Source organism: Strix aluco, chromosome 17 (genome assembly GCF_031877795.1).
Source record: "Strix aluco isolate bStrAlu1 chromosome 17, bStrAlu1.hap1, whole genome shotgun sequence".
Lineage (NCBI taxonomy): Eukaryota > Metazoa > Chordata > Aves > Strigiformes > Strigidae > Strix > Strix aluco.
Window position 1 is genome coordinate 16,940,989 of NC_133947.1, and position 24,485 is coordinate 16,965,473.

The 24,485-nt window shown below is 58.3% G+C and overlaps 1 protein-coding gene across 7 annotated transcripts in view; it reads right to left on the reverse strand.

Annotated features, from left to right (window-relative positions):
- The window catches only part of CHD6 (chromodomain helicase DNA binding protein 6), a 92,514-nt gene that overhangs the window by 13,415 nt on the left and 54,614 nt on the right, over positions 1–24,485 (reverse strand). For 5 of the 7 annotated variants that reach the window (XM_074842780.1, XM_074842782.1, XM_074842777.1 and 2 more), the window contains 21 exons: positions 24,130–24,279; positions 23,707–23,828; positions 22,833–23,076; positions 22,220–22,396; positions 20,379–20,522; positions 19,341–19,596; positions 18,630–18,840; positions 17,920–18,115; positions 17,218–17,382; positions 16,647–16,826; positions 15,326–15,436; positions 11,811–12,013; positions 11,189–11,388; positions 7,729–7,888; positions 7,234–7,323; positions 6,144–6,247; positions 5,329–5,458; positions 4,982–5,042; positions 4,215–4,272; positions 3,336–3,555; positions 1,129–1,337 (listed from right to left, as the gene is read on the reverse strand). In XM_074842780.1, the coding sequence (XP_074698881.1) occupies positions 1,129–1,337; positions 3,336–3,555; positions 4,215–4,272; positions 4,982–5,042; positions 5,329–5,458; positions 6,144–6,247; positions 7,234–7,323; positions 7,729–7,888; positions 11,189–11,388; positions 11,811–12,013; positions 15,326–15,436; positions 16,647–16,826; positions 17,218–17,382; positions 17,920–18,115; positions 18,630–18,840; positions 19,341–19,596; positions 20,379–20,522; positions 22,220–22,396; positions 22,833–23,076; positions 23,707–23,828; positions 24,130–24,279 (3,391 nt within the window). The remainder of the gene's footprint in view (positions 1–1,128; positions 1,338–3,335; positions 3,556–4,214; positions 4,273–4,981; positions 5,043–5,328; positions 5,459–6,143; positions 6,248–7,233; positions 7,324–7,728; positions 7,889–11,188; positions 11,389–11,810; positions 12,014–15,325; positions 15,437–16,646; positions 16,827–17,217; positions 17,383–17,919; positions 18,116–18,629; positions 18,841–19,340; positions 19,597–20,378; positions 20,523–22,219; positions 22,397–22,832; positions 23,077–23,706; positions 23,829–24,129; positions 24,280–24,485) is intronic. The other 2 variants (XM_074842783.1, XM_074842778.1) reach the window with 1 other exon arrangement.

Below are 24,485 nucleotides of genomic sequence, written 5' to 3' on the forward strand. Positions count from 1 at the left end.
AGCCAAGGCCCCATTATATAGATCGATGAGAGTTAACTCAGAGGCAGGGACAAGCAAGGTGAGTTTTAACTCTCGCTCAGACTGCAGGTGAGCTGGGGGGAGTGCTTGTAGCCACCGCTGAGGCTTCTTTTCCCAGTCTCACCACCCTACATTCATTTGCCACCAAATGGACAGATGGGAGTAAACTGCCTCGACTTTAGAAGCTGGACCAAGAGTGGCACTCAGCTGCAGAGGATTTTGGAGTCTTGTCCAAGCTCTGCTCCATCAGCACCAGCAGTGCTGGAGCTGCCCGGACCTGCCGGCAGAGCAGCTCCCTGGGGTCTGAGCCTGGTAGTCCTTTAGCAGGTTCTCAGGGAAGGGAGTCCCTCAACTTGTGCAGGTCTTTTGATGAGAAACACCCACCTAAGGCCTTAACATACACACACATCCAAGGAACTGCGCCAAGACCAGACCTCCTGACAGGTCTGACACAAAATCCTTTCTGCTGCTGTTAGAACCCAATCGCTTTGTGTTTAAATAGCCCCCTAAGCAACTTTTCATCTGCCATGTCCTGCACAGTGCCAATGCACTAGGGCTCTGCAGGGCACACTGAGAAAACAGATGCCCTGTATGTCGGTCAGGCTTCCCAAGCCTCCTGTGGTGGGTTCAGACTCCCTTTACCCTGTGGCAGAGCTCTGCAGTCAGCCACGCCACAGCATGGGCACTGTGCGGCCTCGGTCCAGCACCAGCAGAGAGATGCTCAAAAAGAAAGCAGCAATACAAATCACCCAAACAACCCCCAGCTCCAGTGTGGAGGAGATGTGATCTGCTGCTTGTTTTAACTCCCTCAAATCTAGAGGTTGCTGTCTTGGATAAAATTGGTTGTGATTTCATCAGAGAGCTCCGTGAGACCTGTGAGAGTGGGGGTGGCGTCCACGGGGCTGCCCTACCTCCCCACTGTGCTGGGGAGGCGGTACACAGGGAGACAAGGCAGCCACAAATGCACGTGGCTTCTGCAAGCCCACAGCCTGCCTGGTGTCTCACTGACCCTGCAGCTCCTCCCTTGCTCTCCTGCTCCACCAGAGCTGTGGGCCTACAGCTACATGAACCTACGGTTACCCCTCCACAGGCCGTGCAATTTCCACTCACCATCCTCCTTCCACAGCGGAAGACCACAGACATTCTTGCACATGGCCACGAAGCTGTAGAAGTACTTCTCCAGGTTCTCATCTGTCTTCTTCTCCAGTCGAGAGATGGCTCGGAACTGGGCCCAGTCGAAGATCTTTTTCTCCTGGTCATAGATAACCCCAAAGGAGGAGACAGTGCGGTAGAAATCTGCCTGCTCCCTCCTGGTCCACCTGTGGGGCGGGTAGGAGACATGAACACCACTGAGACACGTTCTGGTCTGAGCATGGGCAAGGCACCAGGCACAGGGGCTCAGAGAGGACTATCTAGTTACTGCCCACCAGTTCTGGGGGAGCTGTGGCCCTCTGGCTCTCAGCTCACTGTTGAAAAAACACTCTCTGTTGTTTGAAAAAACACTGAGTGCAGCTCCTGGCTGTACTGCCGACGGGGCGCAGGCTCCAGCAGCTTCTATGGAGGCACAAACCTGTATCTCACCTATTCGCTTCCTGTCACATCAAGTTGTCTCATCACCTCCACGGAAAGGTCAACTCTCTCAAGTCTCTGTACCAGGAACTAGAAAGAAAGGTCCTGCAGACACAGCTCTCATCCAGCCTCTATCAGAGGGAAACTGGGACTGGGGTTCGTTGCCATAAGGGTCCCTGTAGCAAACACCATCCACCCTGCTGACTCCTGTGGACTCCTGGGTGCCAGGGTTGGGTGTCACCCCCTCCCCACCGAAGGAAAGAAGCTGGGGGGGGGAGGTGTTCAGTTACAGAACTGTTAGAGCACAACTCTCACTCTGAGCTTTCACCTAGTGGCGATCACCCAAAGGAACGATCCAGGACAGAGATGGTGAAGAGCGTCCTGGGCAAATACAGCCCCGAGCAAACAGAGCACAGAGACACAGGCCACAGAGAACAGACCAGGGTGCAAACTGCGGGGCAAGTGCCGGAGCAGGTCACAGCAGAGAAAGGTGAGTGCTGTGGGCTGAAGAATGCTTAAAGTCAAATCTCAGTTCCTCTGAATTGTAGCTCTGAGCCAGCACCAGCCAGCAGCTGTGACATGTCAAGGGAGAGCAGACAGGGTGATAGCACCCACACCAGTCCCCAGCTGACCAAAATACACCTAGACCAGCACTTCTATCCCTGCTCGCAGGGGCCATGAGCCCTCTGCAGTGATATTTCATTCCAAAAAGGACAATGACAAGAAGAAAGTTAAAAAAATCAGTGATCCAAATCAAGGAGCACAATGGCGAGTTTGCTGAAAGGCCTCAAATTAAAGGCTGGTGGGAAACTGCCTAGGACACTCCTGTAAGGAGACCCCCCAAGAAAAAGCCCACAGAATTAAAGAGCAGGAAATACCAGGCTGCTGTGGTGTCCACAGCACAAGTACTGATGCCCCCACTTTGAAGAGGGGATGGTACAACTGGAAGAGGTCCAGAGGAAGGGGAGAGGGAAGATGAGTGGCTGGAGCAGCTTCCATACAAAGAGGCCATGGAGCAGAGGGCAGATACCAAGCGGTTACGTGGGTTCCTGCAACAGGGGCAGGTTCACAGGAGACAAAGCCACTGAGGAGTGCTGACCACAGAGAGCCCCTGCGGCCCAAGGAGTCCCAGGGCTGTGCACCAGGGACTGACAGTGATGGAAGTAGCATGACCCTGCCACAAACCCTCCCCGGTTTCTGCAGAAAGCCACTCAGGGTGCCAGGATGGTCCCACCATCCTGCCACTTACTGGGATGCAAAAGAAACGGGAGCACATTGCAGCCAGGATATGCCACCGTTGGGCTCCGGAGGCCACGAGCGGGAGGATAACGCAGCGGTGTGAGAGCCACGAGGGTCCAACAGGCTACGCACGTGGGCTGTGACACTGCTCATCCGTCACCCCTCACCCACTGTGTGTCCACACTGCTCCGCAGCACCCACTCTGCTGCAGCTGGGGGGCAATCCCTGGCCCAGCAGACGCTGGATTTGACCCTGAAGAGCCGTGCCCTTTCTTCCTTTCACCAAGTCACCATCTGCTACCCACAAACTAGAGTGGAGGCTGCTCCCCGGCCAGGCTGGCTGCCGGAGCCACAAGGCTCCCTCAGGGCTGGGAGCAGCGTGCCCTGGCCAGCAAGAACCCACGGGCCTGTCCCACGGGCAGCGTGGTGACATTCACCTGGGTCAATCCAGGGGCACAAGCACTTCAGTTGGCCTAAATCAGCTCTGGAAAGGACTCTCTGCTGCATTACCTTTTCTGCATTTCTTTGTTCACCGAGTCCATCTCAGAGGCTCTCCTGAACATCTCGTCCTGCAGCCAGTATCCATGGTTACCGGGCACGAGCATCTCTGCCCGGGGAGGCAGCTCTTTGCGGTTGCACCGCTGGTAGACGGTGACGAGCCTCCGCAGTCTGGCTGTGAGAGCAGATGAGACAGGCCAGCAGGATCTGTCTGAGTCGGAGCCATCCTGGGCTTCAAACATCAGCAAGGACATTAGTATTTAATGCACACTCAAAGCCACAGGTTCCCGCATTCCTCTGGCTGGCTCTGAGAGCTCCCTCCAGCCTTCCTCCTCCCGCAGGGGACACCAGGAATCAGTCATGAGTGGGGGGCTGTGGTGATCATCCCTGGTCCTCTGCACCCCAAAAGCTGCTGGCTCACAGCCTCACCATGTCTGAACTTCCTTCATAGAGAGCCCAGGGTAGGCATGACGGCTCCAGGCCAGGCCACACGTGGGAGAGGACTGCAGCTCGCTGCTCAGGGCAAGGCCAGCCAGCCCATGGCATCTGCCAGCACTGCCCGCTGCAGAGACCCTGCACACTCATCTCATGCAGGCAACTGCAAGGACAAGGGCAGGCTAATGGCTTCTAGTCACCCCTGGCTGGACTTGGCTGGAAACACTTTTTCGGGACCCTGGCTGCCCTGCCACAGGGCCCATCCCTGGGTCACACGTGGCTCTGCACGGGAGGGCCCCTGACAGGAGCCTTGCCCAGGTTAAGCTACACAGAGCAGCGCATCCCCCCCTCCCACCCAGCGGTGTGTCCCTCCCACCCAGCAGTGCCTCAGCTCTGGGCCGCGCCGTGCCAGCCCCCAGGAAGCCACGCGCCGCGCTGTGGGAGATACGACCTCACCTGCCGCTGGCTCGTCCCGCTTCTCACCGGCTTCACCCACCCCAGCAGCCACGATGTCCTGCAGAAGGAAACCATCAGAGAGCCCTGCACAGCACTCCCTGTACCCGTAGCCCACCCAGCCCTGGCAGGGGCCTCATGTCCTGGGGGATGCAGTTGCTGGCTGCCCTTGGCACAGGGGATCAGAGCAGCATGGACAGGGGAGGTGACAGGGGAGGTGACAGCTCCGAGGGGCAGTGCAGACCACTTTGGGCCTGGAGGGGAGGTCCACCACAGTGACACAGGCTGTAGTGCCACGGCCCAGGACAGTAGCAGGGCAACAGTCTCTGCTGCTCAAACAATACCTGCACCCTCCCATGCTGCCTCATTCACTGCTCTTTCTCTGCCCTAGGGCCATTTCTTTTGGGATGCCCCCGACTCCTCTGCCAGGGCCCCATGTGGCTCCTGAAGCCAAGTGTGAGAGCCAGCACCTGTGGCCGTCACCAGCCCTTAATCCCCCTCAGCTCCCCACAAGGCGGATGCTGCCCAGGTCTGCAGGAAACACACACAGAGGCAACGGCAGAAGCTGTACTCCCGTGAGCAGAGATGAGGCAGACAGCACGGGACAGAGCCTGTGCATGGCATGGCAAAGCCAGCACAGAGCAGGGTCACTGGCAACGCTGGTTCCCCGGTGCCCCGCGCAGCGCTGACGGAGCCAGGCCTGCAGTGCAGGGTGGGAGGGCAGGCCTGGCAGGAGCAGACGTGCATCGACCACCGTGAATCCCACTCACCTCCTGCTTTGGCAGCCCCTCCAGCTTTTCTCCACCACTCTCTTCTTTTTCCAAACTGCCCCTGGGGAAGAGAGTGAATTAGTCCCTGGTAGCAGAAGCAGCACAGACCCCTGGGCTGTGCCAGTTGTCGGCAGGAGGGAGCAGAGAACTGGTGCTCACGCCATCCCTCTGCCCTGTACTGGGGATCCAGCTCCCCTCTGTCTTCGCCCTGCCCACTGTGCTCAGATCATGGTCTGCTTCCCCTCCTCCCTGCACATAGCTCACCCCACAGCACCGCCCCACTGCTACCATGGCCCCCAGGAGTGAGCCAGACAGCCTCTGAGAGCTTGACTCCATCCCCTGCCCACCTTTCGGCAGCGTCCTGGGCCCCATCGCTGACGCCCTGCTCGGCAGAGAGCAGCTTCTCGTCCGGCATGCCCACCTTCTCCAGAAAGCACAGCGCCGGGTCCGCCCGCATGGCGTTGTACCGCTCATAACCTGCCAACCACCACAGGCCATCAAAAAGGAGAAAGATGGTACAAAGCCAGGCCTGAGCCTGGTTCAGGTGAACCTCCTGCTCTGTGGGACACAGCTCCCCACCCGGCTCTCACTCTCTGTGCTGCTGTGAGAGCAATTCTCACCCCCAGAAATTCAGAACACTTTTTCAAAAGCTGCTAATTGCTCTGCAGCCCCTGGGCAGCAGCCAAAGAGGAAGGTCAGCATTTCCATCCCACCAGGCAGCCCTGCCCAGGAGGCAGCACAGCACCCACAGAACTGTGCCCAGCACCCACGGCAGGTTGCAGCTGGGACCAAACAGCTCCTGGAAGCCACAGGCGGACTTCACGACAAGGCTGGGGATGCCAGGAGAGGTTGTGCCTTTCTCCTCACCCTCACATGGAAAATGTGCACTGCTCCTGGCAAACTAGAAGAGTCTGCCTCGAGACCAGGCACGGCCACCCTGGGCACGGCAGTGTGCCTGCCCCACCACCTGAACGAGCTGGCAGCGCCGCAGCTGCTGGTGCCTGGGGAGAGCTGCCTTGGCCCTATGGGGATGCGGTGCGTGGCCACGGCCTTGCCCCCTCCCACTGACGTGACATCCCCTCCAGGTACCAGAGCTCTGGCCAGGCGCTCCACTTCAGTCCCCCTCACACACTGGCACCCGCCAGACAAGCTGGGTACACACCGTGCTTGAAGACGCCGATGAGCAGGGATTTATCAGCTTCAGCATTCCACCAGTCCACTGGGATCTCCACGTAGTCAATGTCTGGCAGCAGCACGTCCAGCTCCCTGTGGCAGACAACGTATGAACACCCTTCTCCCAGCCTCACCAGACACTGGAGCGCACTGGGCATTGTGGGGCAGGGGCAGGGGGAGACAGGAGCCATCACTTGCTGGCTTGGGGACAGCTAATGAATGCAAGACTGGCCTGGGGCCCTGCCACGGCCTGGCACGTGCGGCTCCCCGGGCTCAGAGAGCTGGAGCCTTGGCTCCACCGCAACCCGCTGCCTTCCCCAGCCTTTCTCCAGAGGAGGGGAGGCTGCACAGCCCCTCTCTCCTCCAGCCCGAGCAACACCAGAGGACTGGAGATCTTATCTGATCTGAACAGCATCTCTTGGGGGAAACCACGTCAAACCTACCAGCCCAAAAAGAACGGTGTGTCTGGCGGGGTGGGCTGCAACATCCCCTCCGTACAGACTCATGCCAATGGAGCTGTGCTGGGGAAGGCAGGAGCTCCTGCTCTAGGAAATTAAGCCTGGCATATCGCACTTCTCTCTGAAGCACTGAGAGCAGAGTCTTTGCAAGAAGGTCAGGAGCTGGCAGGCTGCAAGCTCAGTGGCATTAACAGAGCCCCTCAGTCCCCTTGTCCTGCAGGCCACAGCGGTGGGGCATGCTCTGCTCTGAGGCCTGGCCCTGGGAACCGGGCATGGTCTCTGCGGGCTCCCACTTTGGATTAAAGGCCAATTTGTCAGGCAGTATGTAGAGACATTTTCCTGCAGGCTGCGGGGTGTCCCCAAGTGTCCTCACCGCCCCCCGGGCTGGCCCTGCAGCCTCAGAGCTGCCCCAACATGGCTGCCACGGCCCCTGCTCAGGCAGAGCTACTGTCTAAGGATGAAGCTTTGCCTGAGCAAGATCTGGGGATCTGACCACAGGGTCTGACTTGCCCGGAGCCATGGTGAGCCCAGACGTGGCTGGGCTGGATGGCTGTGGCAGGGCTCAAGTGTCACCGCCACCTCCCCAAGAAGCATCACAGGGGTTCACCGTAAGGTCCCTACCTGGCGGGGGTCCCCTCGAAGGCTTTGTCCGCAGCCTCCCCCAGCACTTCAGCCTTCAGGTAGTAGAGCATTCGTACCCGCAGCAGAACCCTGTCTCAGAGCAGCAGAGAGGAACACACGCTAGCACGCAGATGCCAGCCTAACACTTGGCTCAACAGCCCTTGCCAGAGCATTTACAGGGGGCCGCTCAGGGTCAGCAAGGCCAGGGAAACCCCCCATGTGGGAGGATCCCCCTTCTCAAAGCAGGACAGGCACCAGCCATGTGGTGTCACACCACAGTGCCCAGCCCTGCAACCTGGTGGGGCCCTGAGGCCAAAGGTTTGCTGCTCCAGACACAGCTCCCATTAGCTGGAGGAGCACCCAAGAGCAGTCCAGCAGCTGGAGCACAGTGATAGCGCACTGGCCATGAGCCCTTTGCAGCTCCCTCCAACCCTCCCCACGCTAAAGGCCCTCAGCCCACAGTCTCCACGAGCCAGCGTGTGCTCCCGCTCTCACTTGTTACAGTGCTGTTTGAGGTGCTTCTTGTAGCTGTCGTCATGCAGGACGACCTCGGGGTTGCAGGTGGCGAGCCAGTCCGCATTCTTTATCTCAGGAAGCAGCATCTGGTTCTTCGTCTTCTTCCCCTTCCTGCCCCTGGGCACCGGTGCTGACAAGCCTGTAAGAGCAAGTGGCAGCCAGTGAGCACCATGGGCACTGCGGGCCAGGCTGGGCACCGTCGCGAGGCACCTCTGGTGCCCAGGCAGGGCAGCAGAGCTGGGAAGCTGGAGGAGGCCGTGCAAAGCTCCTGGCTGCAGGTCGGTGAGTCAGGGTGGGGGAAGTACACAGGGTAAACAGAGCGCATGGGAGCCTCCGTCTCCAAGAAAAGCTTGGGCATCACCACAGAAACTGAATTGCTGTGAGTTCTCAGTGAAATGGTGAGCCCAAAGGATGGCCCCCTGATGTATAAAAAGCATGGAAAGGACCTTGGTCCTGGGCACAGCTCTTAAGAGCCTTACCTAGATATTAGAGCCAGCTCTGACGTTCGCCCTACGGGGACAACACAGTGATTTGGGACAAGAGTTCAAACAAGAAGCTCCCAAATGATCAAAGACCAGAAGACAATCCTGATGATCTGATCTGTAAGCGTTGCTTCCTATTCTGTGCATCAGGAGGGGGGCTGCATGGAAACCAGAGCACTGCAGGGGGCATTTACACTTGGCAAAGATAGTGAGGTGAAAAGGAACACAGTCACATCTGGCTGATGAAGATAAAATGAAATCCAGTGGCTGGAGTTGAAAATTAAACACATTTTCCACCTTGAAATAAGATGTGAGTTCACAGCAGAATGTAGAAACAATTCCTGGTGGGGTCACTATTGTCTGGAGTCTTCCAAGAGGGATGAGCTGCCCTCCTGGGCAGCCACTCCTGAGGCAGGGTCCTGCCTATGGGTTTGAAGGGGAAAGAAGGGCTTCAGCAGTTCCATCCCATCTGTCCAGTCTTGTGACACCAGGGAAGAAGAGAGAGCAGAGCTGTGTCCTCAACACCTGCATAAAGTCTGCAGCCCCACGACAGGACAAGGGCTCCAGCCCAGGTGGCTGCAGTGGGCACCAGGGCTCCTGTCCCCAGCAGCAAATTGGCCTGACAAACTCTGGGCAAATGCTGCTTCCTCAGCAGCCTGGCCTCTGCCAGGACAGAAGGCAGGATGGGGCTGGAGCCGAGCAGAGCCCTGAGCTGGGCTGCCCGCTGGCTGTGCTTACGCCTCATAGTCACACAGATATGGGATTGAGAAGGAACAGCCTCAGGACGCACTAGCAAGGGCTGGAGGTTGCTGTTGCTTTCTGCACATCAGGGGGCCCTGGAGCATGTCTCACCCGGCCAGCTCTCTGCAAACACGAGTGGCACCTCAGGCTCCTTGGTGGGCCACAGCAGCAGCTGCTGCGTGGCTGCTCCACACTGGAGGGTTCTGCTGTCCTCCAGCTCCTGAGCTTAGGCTACATGGCTTCATTGTTCCTCTGGCCAAGATCACATGGAGGTTTCACAGGTGGGAAAAGCCATTCTGAAGAGCTGATGGAGAAGTTCCTGGTTGCTTCCCTCTGCTAAATACCCAGTTTTAGTGCTGCTCTTGCACTAAAGCATTCCTGACCTTCCACTGAAACCGCAGCTTGTTCGTTACCTGGCATTATCTAAATCAAGCCCATTCCTATCAGCCAATTTGTTTCTTACTCTTGCTCTGCTCCCCACAGGGCTCTGGAGTCCAGTCCCAGCACCGCTCTGGGCAGGGCTGTGTGGCAAGAGCAGGAGGCAGCACTGTCAGAGTGGCTCACATTGTAGGAGGTGATTGGAGTAACTTTAGGAAGCCACTGAAGGCCACACGCTTGGACCTCGCATGGCAAAGCCAGTCGGACACTTCCAGACAGAAGGAAATGGTGATGTCAGGTTTTAAGCACCAAGTAACACGCAGCATGCTCCCGGGGCTCAGCAACAGCACCACTCACTCCAGAACAGCCTTCTCTGTGCTCCAGCACCTCAAAACAGGAGCCCCAGATTTCAGCCTGGCTTCCTGATGCCAAAGTCAGGCTGGAACGTCCCAGTCTCCTCACTACTGACCTTGCGCACAGACCACAAGTGCACAACAAGCAGCTCACAGCTGTGGGGCTCTGACCACCCCAAGGGAGCCGTGGCCTCCCTCAGCCAGCCCTCCCAGCCCAACTCACCTGTCCTGAAAGGCGCAGGATGCAGGCACTGTGCTGCTGCATCAGTCCTCTGACACGGAACGGGCAGTGACCACGTGTCCCAGGCCACAACCCTCCAGCTGATCCAAGGAGCCAGCACCAGCTCTGTCTTCATATCATTAAAGACAAAAGCCACTGTGGCTGCACAACAGTTTCGTTGTGGGCTCTATTTGCTGTGCTGCTCCAGCCCCAAGGGATGCCTACAGAGAGCAGATGCTGCACTGCAGGCAGGGGGGCAATCTGCAGCACCCCACTGCCCAGGCAGAGCCGGAGCCAGCGGGAGAGCAGGGCTGGGGAAGGCTCTGGGTGGCCTCTCTCTGAAGCTGAGGATACACTGGAAACCTCCACCCAACAGAATGCAGATGCAATTACAAATTGGACGTGTGGTGTGATACGTGGACCTCACACACTGGAAAATAAGTGTATGAGTCCTCTGAACAGGGAGGGCAGAGCCAAACCTGAGATAAAGGGTCCTGCTAGATGGAGTGAGAAAAGGCAGCATCACCTGGGTAGGATTCTGCACTGCAGAGGTCTCAGGACAAACCAACACCACACCTCCACCCATCAGGGCAGGCACTGCAGACCAGTATGTCTGGGACAAGAACCATGATGAGAGGAGACACGAGCTGGGGTGAGCTGGCTGCACCACCAGCTTCCCCCGCAGCCGTGAGTGCTGTGCCTGGTGGGCTCAGCTGTGGGTATCAGGGCTGAGGTTGCCAAGAGGCACAGGTAGGGTCCCTGCACAATGATCCACGCCATGTCCTGCGACACCCTGAGGAACAGCCAGGCACATCTACACTCCGAGTGGAATAAGCACCCTCACACCTATCACACCCAATGTGTTCATACGGTCACCAGCACCCCACGAGCTCACTGCCCAGGGTGTCTCCCCGTGTGGGGGAACCCTGACAGTATTCACAGGCCAGAGAAAACTGAGTGACACCCACTTGAGAATAAGATGGCATCTCTGCTCCCCCCACAAGGCTGTCTCTGTACCAGCCATGGCACTGGGAGCCAGGAAACAGATGCCCCCACCCAGCCAGGCCCTGCGCTGGCTCTGAGGGTCAGCGTGGAGGTCCATCCCACAGCAGCCACTTTCTCTGGGCAGGGAGCGTCGCGGTGCTCAAGCACAACTGCTCGCTGGCTGTTTCAATCAGCTCTGCTTTGAATTCTGCAGCCTCGGTCCCGTAGGCTGGCACAGCGGCGACAGGTACAGGTGCAATGGCAGAGAGAACACGCAATACCTGAGTGATTCTGCAGAGCCTGGTTCTGGCCGTCCTTTGTTGGTGTGATGAGATCCCAGATAAAACTCTTAATCTTCTCATCCCCCTTGTAGTGTTTGACGCAATAGACCAGCAAAGCCCGACAAATCATCTCCATGTCCTTCTCATTCAGGTGCCACTTGAACCGCCCGTGGGTCAGGATATCTTTCCACCGTCCCCAGCTGGAACAGCAGGAACACAGACAGAGTAAACACTCCTGTGTAACTAGAGACCTCACTGGCACCTCTCTCCAGGAGCTCGCTCAGGGGCACGGCCCTCCCAGCTCCCCTGGATAGGGCTCTTGTGCCCCTATGTTATGGGAGCAGAGAGCAAGAGAGGTTTGCCCAGGACTCTTCAGTGCTGGGAGGGCGGAGGCAGGAGCAGACTGGAAGCGCCACCTGCCAGCTCATGCTTTGCCCCTCTAACTCTCCTTCCGTCCCAAATGATCACTTAGAGCCCAGGTCCCACCAGGGAGGTCACTGCTGGAAGCAGGGGACACTGTAAGCAGGATGGACAGAAAGTGGCTGGGACAGCCAGTGGCCCGTGTGTGCGCTGGGGCAGCTGGAGGCTGTGGCTGTGCTCTCTGGGAAGGGGAGAGACTCACCCAAATATGAGCAGGTTCTTCTCCACACGGAAGCACTCAGCCCGCAGGTACCGCCGCGTCTTCTCGTTGAAGCGCCGTGAGCGTGTGGGTCGCTCGTCTGAGTCACTGTCCAGCTCGGAGAACTCCATCAGCTCATCCTCTTCAAAGGAGTTGTAGTGTTTGGTTTGCTTCCGTACCCGAGGCCTGTCGATGACCAGGCTCTCCTACGAGGGGCAGAGAGGAGAACGCGCTCAGCTATGGGCAGAAACACCTGCCCTCCATCAAGGCACAGTACATCCTCTTCTCCACGCTGCCCCCCTGCTCTGCTCACACCTCTGGTTCCTGGCTCACCAGCCCCGTGGCTAGCCATCACCTTCCCACGGGGATACCTGCTCCAAATTACCTGCATGTGGCTCTGCCCACACACACAAGACAATTCCTGGCCGGCACAAAATTCAGCCTGAATGACGGCAGGCTGAAAATCGGGCCCTCTGGGTTCAAACTGCTGACAACCAGCAGCTGATTCAGCTCTGAATCACACTCGGCCCTCCCAGCACTGCCTGTGCTCAGCACTGTGCTGGAGGCGGTGTAATTTCTGTGTTGGGGGGAATAGGTGGGCTGGAAGAGGAAAGGCAGCTTCCAAAAAGGTGCAGGAGGGAGCAATATGAAATTAAATAGCGTGTACCTGCCTCCTCTCCTTCCCCCCACCCTGTTGAATAAATCCATGTCATCTAAATCTGTCTGGATTTCAAGCACGTGGGACACACCCCCCCACACCCCCGCTCTCCCATTCTCCCTGCTAGAGCGGTGAGCTCTGCAGAGCTGCAGGGCCTTCCCCTTGCTGCTGTCTAACACCACCTCTCCGGTGTTGCTGCCTTAGCTGGAATTTCGGCAGGCCCTGGGGCCACACAAGCCAGGCACAGCACCCTATGCTCAATGGAGGGGCCAGGAGGAAGGGCCCGGGGTCGCAGCCGAGCCCACGAGCTCAGCAGGGCAAGCAGAGAGATGGGACCCCCCCTGTCCACTCCTGCCTCCCACAGGCAGTCACCCACCCTCCCAGCTCCATCTTGGTGCTCAGCTGGAGAGCTCCTTCCGTGGGCAGGGCAGGCAGAGGACAAGGATGCTGCCCCTGGGAGATGTTCCCCAGAGCTGTGTGGGGGAGCTCTGCTAACCAGGCCAGGAGAAGGCAAGCACCAGCTCACCGCCGCAGCTCCAGCTGACACATTTGCCCACGGTGGCTGCTGGGAAGGAGCCAATTTGCCAGTGATGGCAAGAGGTGAGACCCCGGGAGCATCCATTTACAGTCTGTAACCCCCTCACCTCGACACGGCGACGGGCCTGCCAGATCCACCTGGCTTTACTCCTTGTTCCCATCCCTGAAGGCAGGACTGCAAACACTGACAGAGGAAGGAGTGGCACAATCCAAACCTGTCCCCACTTGCTCCGTCAGGCCAGGAGAATCCCTGGGCAGCTCCCTTCATCCCTATTCACGTTCAGCTTTTAGAGAGATTTGTTTCCCAAGCAATGCCTGGATATGGAGCCTGACCCACACGTTCTTCAAACAACCCACCAAGGCTTGGGTGAACGTGGTTAGTGTTCAGTTGGGTACGGAAAATATCCAACAGGCAGCATGAGGGAGCATTTGACCCTGTAAGAGCAGGGGAAAGTACCAGAGGAGCTGCCCAAGCTGGAGCTCCTCTCACAACACCCCTTGCGCTGTCAGGGCCAAACCCAGCTGCCCGGATGACCTCACCTGCACCCTCCTGCGCAGAGAAGATGAGAAGTTGAGCAAGAGGGAGCATCTGCAGACACCATGCAGGGCTGTGCCCACCCCCTGAGGCACTGAGCCCCTGGCAGCCCCTTCCCCAGCCTGCTCTAATCTAGGACAGAGCTCTGAGACTCAAACCATCCTCACACAGCGATGCTCTGACAAACCCAGTGCCACAGCCACGATATTCAACCTCCCTGCAACCTGCCTTTGTTTGTGAGCACAAATGAGGTGGGGAAGCAGCACAGCACCTCACAGCCCTCACAGTATTGGCGTGGCCTTCCAGCCAGCCCTCACTGCCTGCTCCAGCCCAGCCAGTCCACTGCTCCCACCACAGCATCACAGCCCAGTGCTTGCTCAGCGAGGGCCCCCAGTTCCAGGGCTGTCCTCATACCCACGAAGCTGGTGAGAGGCTGGGACCTGAGGGTGCCACTGTGCCTGACCAGCAGTGTCTCAGCACCATCATGTCACTGCAGCTCCTCAAAATCCTCCCGTGCTGCTTCTGGAACCCACCCATTAAACGTTATGAATAAATCACAGCAGAGAAGCGTGGTTATTATGGTTATTACCTTGGCATTAAACAGGACCATGTGACACATGACCAGTTCCAGGGACCTGCCTGCTCTGATGTTACCTGCTCTCCACCAGCCTCAACTAATTGCAAGTCCACTTTGCTTCTATGTCACTAAATGGCTGGACTTGCTGCTTGGTTGAAGGCTCCCTGAACAGGCCCACAGGTGCTGCGGCCCTGCAAAGGGCCTGGAGGGCCACATGGGGAGAGGAGAGGGAGCCCGGGCCAGTGGGTACAGCTGCCTCTCTGCCCGCTGTTGGGAGAGCTGAGGCACCCTGTGGAGCTTCTCCATGACAAACACCACCTCCTTAGCCATCGAGACCTGGGGCGGTGCGAGCCGGGGGGCTGCTGTGAAATGAATGTGCTGGCACTGCGAGCTTCAAGGCTTGAAGGGCTGGAGTATACAAACCGATGTCAGCTCACCAGGCCTCCTCCAGAGCTGCCAGGTCAAATGCTCACCTTTGCCCACGGTGCCAGGGCTCATGTGGACTTGGGTCTGGGCTGGGGAATGGTTACACAGCTTCCCCCAAGCGTGGGAAGAGCCTTGCTCACCCCACCAATCCCCAGCCACAGCAAGAGCTGGCACTTGGGCCCCTTTGTGCCCTGCCAGGGCACACGTTAGCTTGGCCCTGGCGTGCCTCGAGCTAACAAAAGTCTCTGGGCTTGGTGAGACAGCCAGGGAGCCAGGAGATCAGAGCTGGCACCTGGAGGGCAGCATGGGACCAACCTGGTACTGCTCCGCAATGGAGCCCCAGTCTCAGCTGCCCAGGCTGCCAGCGCCCAACCTGGCTGGCAGCAGGAGGCACTCCTGCCTGCCTGTGCTGTGGGGAACTCTGGCACAGCTCCAGCTCACACACAGGCAGTCACACCAGTCTGCTGGGTTCACAGGCATGCCATTGCGCTGGCTGTTTCACCCTCTCCTCCCCTCACACGCTGCCGGCCCCAACTGTCACCCCTTAACCAGGCTTGGGAGTAGCTGGGAGCATAGACCGAGCACTCTGAAATACCAGGCAGACACAGCCCCACATGTGGCTAAAGTAATCGGGGCTTCAGCCAGCACTCATGGGTCAGTCCTCCCTTGCAGTAATTCCTGATGCCCTTCACGAGTCCAGCGGAAGCACACGACTCCTGCCCAGAGACCACACCACGCGGGGTCAGATCAGCTGTGGGGCACACGGGCCATGAGCTGGATCCTACCTTTTCATTCTTGGCGTCTGTATCAAGCTCTGCTATCTTGGCCCACTTTTGCCAGAAGTTGGGGTCATCTAAGGAAATGTCAGTTCTGTTTCCTGATGCTACGAAGCTGGCCTAGGAGTGAAAGAAGAGGAGTGAACAGGATGCAACCCACTATCCAGGTGTGCCCTTCCCCATACAGAGATCCCCAACACATCTGTCTGCAGCGCACGGTCTTGCTGTCATGGGGTGTTACACCCCTTGCTGACACATGCCAGAGGGCTCTTTGTTTGCTTAAGGGAGCTGAACCCCTCTCTTCTGCTGTCCTGCCTGACCTCTTGGAAATGGAGCCTGGGCTGTGCCACCTGCAAGAGGAGAAGGGACAGACGGCCCTTGGTGTCCCCAGCAGACATCAGCCATGAGTGTGGCACAGAGCTGGCTCCTCGGGCTCTCTCCTGTGGGGATGTCAGGGCACCACAGCACTCAGCTCCGGGAATTGTGCAGGCCAGCAGTCGGGTCCCACCACTGCCCTGGGGGTCGCCCTGTGGAGCCAGGTCCCACAGCAGCAGAAGACTGAGGCTGGAGACAGAGGTGGGCTGCGCTGAGGGAGGTACGACTCCTTCCCACACCACCAGCAGCCCAGGTCTCCACCTGCATTTCTGCTCAGCAAAGCACCACACCGAGGCAGCAATGGTGTCTGGAAGGGCAGGGGGGGTGACAGACTCCAGATCAAATAAGCTCAACCCTTGAGTAGGTATCAGCCCAGCTCAGGACTGGATCTCACCCAGGCTTTGAACTCATGCATCCTCCCCAAGGAGGGGCCTGACCCTGCCCATGACAGTTCTGAGCATGAGGCCATGGAGTGAGTGCTGCCTCGGCCAGGAGTCCTCAGCCCGTCAGAAGAGCAAGGCCTTCACCCTGCAGTGCCCCGACTGGGACCCAAGAGCAGCTCTGCATCTGCCCACACCACTGGCCCGGTGACAGAGCACACCGTGGCACTGCCCAGTGCCTGGAGGACAGCCCCTGCTCCGCCTTCTCACCAGCCTGAGCCACCTTCAAAGGGTAAGTGGAAGCTGGCAAGCTGAACCCTCCTGGGCAGCCTCACATCACCTGCCCAGGCTGGTGGCCCCCTCCTCAATGCTCTGCTGACCACCAGTGAGACAGGAGAACACACTGCTGCCGTGCTGGGCACAGTGGGACAGGCAGAAGAGCTTGGCCTCCAGGCAGACATGTCTCCACATGTAAGAGGTCGGAGGCCAGCCCACCATTACTGCCCTGAGTGCTCCCAGCGTGTCCCCCACCACCCCAGAGGAGTCCCCATTCCTCCTGATGGAGCACAGCACACCTTGGCAAAGGTGGAGCCCTTCCCCTCAGACTGGATCGTGATGGTCTGTGTCCTGCGCTGGAGGATCTGATCAATGTCTTCCTCACAGAACTTTGATCCTTCATCCTCCTCATCCATGAGAGCACCGTAGGCCCCCTTCCGCAGCAGGTCCTCCACCTCCATCTTCGAGAGCTGCTGAACCTGCCCAAAACATGGAGGCATCACCAACCTGGGCACTGCACAGCAGGAGGTGACTTTTCCCTCTGCCCCAGGAGGGCGGGCAGAGATGCCCCAAGCCAACCCAGACCTCCTGCTGCTACGGCAAACAGGTCACTTCAAAACACTGCCTCAGGGACTGTCAGGAATTTCAGTGCATATCACCCAGACACAGCACCACGTGTTCCCCAAACCCATGGCAGGGCAGGGACAGCTTGCCAGGCCAAACAGCAGCAATGCCAGTGTGTGGAACTGGGTTTTCCCTCTCCAGAAGCTTGCCCAGGTCTCTGCTCCAACGCGGCAGTGACTTGCAGGGGAAGGAGGAGAGCTCTTCTGCAGCACCTCCCCCCTAGCCCCACTCTGACAGCCAACCTACCCCGTTGGTGCTGCCCTTGCGGTTGATGTCCTGCAGCACAGCCTTATCCAGACCCAGCTTCAGGCTGGCCTTGTCGAACATCTCCCGCTCATAGGAGTTCCTGGTGATGAGGCGATAGACTTTCACCGCCTTGCTCTGCCCGATCCGGTGGCAGCGAGCTTGAGCCTGGGAGTGCAGAGGGCACAGTGTCAAGCACAGTGAGCCCCGCCAGATGGGGACCATGTGGCTTGTGGCACCCTGTGCCAGCACCCACCACTCACCAACCTGAGCCACAGCCAGCTCCCACCTACCAGAGCACCCTCATCTAGCGCCCGTGGCCAACCTGGCAGGGCTCTGCCAGCGGGTGCTGAATAGTGTCAGGCCTGGGCAGCTGTGAGGCAGGAACTGGAGACCCCTGCACCCCGGGCAGGGACACAGGGCTGGGGCTGGAGCCTTGGCTCTCCGCAGAGGTGGGGCACCCAACACTTCACGCACTCCAACACCAGGTAGGGACAAGTATTGCTTGGTTTGTGGCCCCCCTGTGCTTTTAAAGCCACACTGTGACCTCCCCGTGCCATGGCTGCTCTGCCTACACCCCTGCCGCTCCCCCAGCACAGCACCCCACTACAGCTGGGTGCTGCTGCCCTTCCCTCCCCAGCTGCCAGGAGTGCTGGAAGCCATCCCGCACCACCTCCAGCAGCCTGGCCCCGCCTGGCCCGTTACCTGGAGGTCGTTCTGTGGGTTCCAGTCCGAATCAAAGATGATGCAGGTGTCGGCAGCGGTCAGGTTGATGCCCAGCCCTCCCGCCCGTGTGCACAGGAGGAAGACGAAGCGATCCGAGTCGGGCTTGCAGAAGCGGTCGATGGCAGCTTGGCGCAGGTTCCCGCGCACCCGCCCGTCAATGCGCTCATAGGTGTACCTGCTCCGAGAGGGGAAGAGGCGAGAGCAGGGTCACAGCAGGGCCTGAACTGGCTGCAGGTTACAAACCCCTTCTTGCTCCTTCCCCGGGCTGTGTGTGGGCACGTGGGCACCCGGGACTTACTGGCAGGACCTGGGCATAGGTGGAGGCTCAGAGCCCACCAGCCTGTGTGCACTGTGGTTGTTCTCAAAAGTCATTCCCTCATGATGGTAAAATCATCATGTCCCAAGGCACGGTGCATGGATATGGGGTTCATGGGAACCAGGACCAAGGGAAGGGCCTATTTCCATTTGGTCACTCCTAGGACTAGCCCTGGACAACACAGAACAGATGGGTCAGAGCTGCCCAGCCTTGGGGTCTCTGCACCCACCAGCAGTAGCCTGTAACTTGGATCCTTTGGTAGGTGGGCACAGAATGGCCAAATCCCCACCCTGGGCTGTTTCCACTCTGTATCTACAGTGCAGGATGGAGGTGATGTGGAGGAGCTGTGGTGAATGCTGAAGCCTGTACTAACCGCCTCTGAATGAGATAGTCTTCCAGGATGTCGAGGCAGCGCACCATCTGGGAGAAGATGAGCACCTTGTGCCCACCGGCGATCAGCTTGGGAAGCAGCTTATCAATGAGCACCAGCTTCCCGGCCGCCTGGATCATCGCCTGCAGCTGGAAGTCTGGCGCCTCCGGGCTGTGTGTTTTACGGAAGTCTTCCAGGATCTTCTCCTCTGCTCCTGCCAGGTGAGAAGGGACGTGAGCTCTTGGCGAGGCTGGCAGTGCAGCTGCCCCCAGCCTCCCTTCCAGGGCAACAGCAAGCCACCACGCAAGGAACAGAAGGCATGCAGTCCATCAGATCTAGGGAGGCTAGCTAGAGACCTCCAGAAGCCCTCCACTCTTGTGACTCTACTCATTCTTCAGGGCTTGCACCAGCTCTTGGCAGAACAAGCCCGGCTGGGATGATGGAGAGGATCCTGCACCTGAACACCCCCAAACATAGCGAGTCTTGCACGACCCTGAGGTGCCCACCCGCAAGCAGCACTTGCTGGGAGCTGGGCTGCCCGTGAGGGCAAGGCAGATCACTGCATCCTGTGCTGGGGCTGGATGCACAACCACACCAGCAGCAGATGGCACAAGGGCCTGAGCTGGCTCCCAAGCTGGGTGAGCTCTGCAGGTAGTGACCAGTAAACGCTGCAGTGAGATCCACCCCGCCCCACCTCCTGTGCCCAGCCCTCACCGTTGATGAGATACGGGTGATTGCAGCACTTCCGCAGCTCCATCATGGTGTTGATGAGGTTGGGCATATTGTGCTGGTTGGCACCCTTGGAGAGGAAGGAGAAGTTCTTCTCCAGAATGGCCCGGTAGTATTTCTTCTGGATATTGGTCAGCTCCACCTCAATGATGGTCTCCTGCTTGGGTGCCAGATTCTTCTCTACATCATCCTTCAGCCGTCGCAGCATCATGGGCTTCAGGATGGACTGCAGCTTCTTCACCTGCCAGAGCAAGTGCAGAGATTCACTGCCCTTCCTGCATGGCAAGCACACGGTGACAACAGCGGAGGGGCCTGCAACGCTAGAGCCTCCCCAGGCTGGAAACCCACTGCAAATGACCCCGAAGCAGCTGCTCTGCTGACAGCCAGTACAACCTCAGGGTCTGGCTTCCCTGGGGCAGACACATGTGAGTGACCAGCCCTGGGCCATGAACTTCACACACTTCTGCTGCTGGCAGCCTGCTGCAGGAGGAGAGCTGAGAGCTTTGATAGCAGCTGAGATGATGGTTGCTCCATGTGCCCGTGTCCACTCCCTCACAATGACGATCCCTGTGCAATCTCCACTTAAGCCAGACACTCAAATGGCAGCAAGACAGCCCAGGGGACTGAGCTGCTTTCCATGACCCATGCTCAAGTGGAACTTTGGAGGACAGCTCCCCAAGGGAACCTGACAAGGGCAACTGACCCACGGACTTACTGATCTCCTCACTCCCCCTACACTCCTGCTGGTCTCAGGGACAGAGCAGGTGGGAAAGCCAGGCGAGCTGTGCTGCCCAGGCATGCAAGGGGCAGCAGGGAGCCAGGCGGGGAGCAGACCACTGCCATGGCACGGGCTGGTCTCTTCTCTCCAAAGCAGTGTTGGGGGCTCTGTCACAACTTTGCTTCTCCTGGCATGAGGAGTCCTATTCACTTCCATGAAGCACATGTCTGAGTGCATGCCCGGCTTGGTGACCATCTGTCCCAGTGGCCTGTGCTAACAGTCACCAGCATCACTCTTCTAGGTACCTGCTCCTCTGTCTTCAGGTCTCCAAACTCCTCCAGGAAGGCTGTCTCTGAGGGAAACTGCTGTGGCTCCAGGAAATTCAGGAGGCTGAAGAGCTCTTCCACCGAGTTCTGCAGGGGCGTCCCTGTCAGCAGCACCTTGTGCTCCTAGGTATACACAGAAAACAGGTTGAGGCTCAGACCCACTGGCTGGGTCCAAGGGGTCCCAAGAGCACAATGCTCCTTGTCTTCCAGCCTCAGCAGCACTCTGGGTGGCCTGGGGGCACACACACTCCCTGAAAGGCTCCCCTGGCCATGGTGCCAGCCCTGACCCAGCCACTGCCATGCAACACTGTCTCGTGACTCCCAGGACGCTCCCCGGGACGTGTCCCAGTCCAGCTCTGTGCAGCAACAACAGCCAAAACCAAGAATCCCACACTGCCCCCAGGCTTGAGCCCTGCCCTGGCACAAGACCCCCAGGCAGGGATGTGCTGGCACGGATGGGGATGCTGACAGAGCCCAAGCCTCTGTGCACCTGCGGCAGGATGTCCCTCTTCAGGGCTTGGATAGAACAAGAGGGACCATGGCCCAGAGCCATGTGACACCGAGGGGCATCAAGGACCTGCTGCTAGGGCGAGCATGAGGAGGGTGCTCCAAAATCAGCAGCGGAACGTATGACTGTGTCAGGTGTGCACTGGGAACAACAAGGAGCTTTCATTAGAGGTTCACCATGCAGGTACATACGCAATAAAAGGAGACAGGTGTCCAGACAACCCCGCCCAAGACCTGGGCTGTGAGGAGAGGAGCGGATGACCCCTTAAGGAGAACACACTCCCTTCCATGCGCTGACACCACGGGCTCTGGCTTCAGGCACCGCTGGGTGCTGCCTCCCAGGCACACCAGCCGCTCTGTCCCAGCAGTGCCAGAGACTGGGGCACTCGCTCAGTGCTCAAGCTAATCCTCCTGCCCAACCTAATGCACGGAACGTCCCCAAGAGTCACCAGCTATGAAAGAAGGGCAAATATAAGGTGGGAGAGTCCCACAGGACTTGTACAAAGGAAGGTGATGGTTACAAAGGGGGGCCAGCAGCAACCCCGCTTTGCCCCAGGCTGCTCACAACCCAGCAGGGACCTGCACAAGCCACAAGGTCACAGGGAAACAGCAGGATCTTTGGGAACTGGAGATATAAGACTAATAATTTTCAGAGGCCTGGCCCAGCTACAGGTGAGTGTGATGGAAGGTGGGTAGGGCTGGGAGATCCAATAGGCCTGATGGCCCTTGGTCCAGCGAACAGCAGTGCTGCCTTTCCCAGAGCTGGAAAGGAGCTGGACATCAAAATCAATTTCTCAGAGCAGCTCACTGATCCCTTTTTCACTACACACAGTCCTGCACCCCTATCCCTGCATGGACTGGTCCCAGGTTTGCAGAGCAGTAAGAAACCAGCTTGAATACTGCAGCCCTGCTCATGGCAGGGTACCAGGCACACCACGTCTGGAGGATGCTGAGCACAGGTCAGCAACCGCATCCGTGTGCTGCAGCAGCCTAAGCTGTGCTGCAAGGGCAGGCAGCGCTCTGCCAGGGAGTGCACACAGATGGGAAGGCACAGGGGGACTTGGCCTGCTGTGGGTTAATATTCCACTTCAACAAAAAGAAGTTTGTGATGGCTGCAGGGCCTCATCCATCAAAGTGCCCCCCGTCACTGGCATTGCTTCAGCAACCTGATGGGTCCTGGATGGTTTTCCCTCTGACAGGGAGCTCTCAGCCCTGGCCCTGGGCCTGAGCAGCTGGCAGTGGCACCTGACTGCTAGGCACGGCCATCCCTGGCCCACCCTGCTCTCACATGAACCTGGGCAGGACATGCTCACCAGGGCCATGAGCTTCAGCCCCTCCAGAAGTTTGCAGTTCCTGTTCTTCAGGCGATGTGCCTCATCAATGACCACGCAGCGCCACTGGATCTTCTTCAGCTCCGGGCAGTCGGCAAGGATCATCTCAAAGGTGGTGATAACCACCTGGAACTTGAAGATCCCAGGAAGTGGGTTACCCTAGGGAGACATAAACCACATGCAGCGCTTGACTCCTGCGGGGCAGCAGGACACTGTCAGACATCCTGCCAACATATCAGTGTTAGCATCTGGCTCCTAGCTGGGACTTCCCCAGATCCATCTCTCTCAAGCAGCGGGCACGTTCCTGCAAGCCTCCTCGCTGGCCACAGGCTGCGTCTCTCCAAACCAGACACTGCTTCAGGCCTGGACAAGAACTGAGGCTGGGGCTCTGCTGCATTTTCCCCTTCCTGCATGAGTTGGGCCTGTTCTTCACTCATAAACAGTGCACCCTGAGTCCAGGCCAGCAAAGGGGCCTTAAAAGATCACCTTTCCCTCTCCAGATGAACCACATGCTCCACATGCAGCTCAGAGCTTCCCAAGTAAAGGAAGCCAGGGCTGGGGGATGCATCCTGGGAGTGCTGTGTGTGTCAATCACCTGTGTGTCCCTGTACACCATCTCGTACTGCTGGATCATTTGCCGGCTGATCTGGCTGCCATGGTACACGATGGCATTCATCTCCGTCCAGGTGCGGAACTCCCTCTCCCAGTTGGTGATGGTGGAGAGAGGTGCGATGATGAGGAAGGGGCCATGGATGCCCATCAGGAATATTTCTGAGAGGAAGGTGATTGACTGGATTGTCTTCCCCAGCCCCATCTCGTCAGCCAGGATGCAATTCTTCCTGCAGAGATGGACAGGGGCAGGTGAATGTGACTCTCGGGCAGAAACCACCCTGTCACCAACTCCATGATGGGATGTCAGGCACATCACCTCCACCCACACCTCTCTGACCCTGCAGCGTGGAGGGTGAGGGGGACATTGGTACACTGGTCCAAAGTGGTCTGGGTAAGCCAGACCATCCAACTTCTTGCAAGATGATGGACTCAAAGTTAGTGTGAAAGATGCTGTCCTTTGGGTGCACGCTAGCCCATGAAAGATGCATCTGATGGCCTGCTGCAGCTGAGAACATGCATATTCCTGCACTCCTGCCACAGGAATCAGTCACCAGTAGTCTGGCCAACACCAAAAATCAGGTTTACCTTAGACCCACAGCTAAGCCCTACTATCTCCAAGACTCATCAGCATTTACCAGGGAGAAATATTTCTAAAGACTCAGTTGCAAAGCTAAAACAAACCATTTTTCTGGCAGCTGCCTGCCAGCTCCAGCACTGGAAGGTCTCAACAGCTGCTCTGTCAGGGCCCTGTTCACAGGTCTGCTCCCCCAGCTCTGCTGCTCCCATGACTGCACACACCAGGGCCCCACTGCCAGCAGGACTCCCTGGGGGAGCACAGGGCTCCAGCCTCTCCTCACCTGTTGTACCAGTTGAAGAGCAGCCAGTTCATTCCCTCCAGCTGATACTCCCGCAGCTGGTTGCTGTTCTTATACTCCCGGGACTTCTCCAGTTTCTGCCAGGACTCAGATGCTGGGCGCTCCTAGGAGGAGAGAGCAGGAGCAAGGTCCGTGGAGAGGAAGAGGCTAACGCTCAGCGAGGCCAGACCCCGTGTCTGGGGCTGCGCATCAGGACAACACTTCAGAACAGTCATTGACAATTGATTCACAGCAAGGTCTTGGCCTCTGGATCCCACCCTCAGCTCCTGCTAACTAACCCATCCGATGGGAGGATATGAGGCTTGCACTGCAGCAGCAGGGACAAGGTCAGCACAGCTGGACCTTGGCAAGACACAGACAGTCCCTGCCTGCCCAGGGCAGCGAGCTGCCAGCCGGGTACGTTACCTCTGTGTACGTTACCATGTGCTTGATCTCTGGAGGGATCTGGAGGGCTTCAAACTCTTTAATCTTCCCTGGGTCGACATCCTCCTCCAGCTCCCAGGTGCTCTCCTCATAGGGCAGCGAGCACCACTTCACCAGGTAGTGAGTCACCTCCTGCAGCATGGAGAGACCGGCTCAGAGACAGCGCAGGGCCCAGCCCCAGCACGCGGGCGCAGGCTGCAGCTGAGAGCGAGTCACACGACAGTCACTGACCCTCCATCTACCCCTGTGCCGAGGGGCCCCGGGGACAGGGCGCAGGCTGCGCAAGGCTGGGAAGGCCTCAGGGTGCTCAGAGACTACACACACATGATGCATGTGGG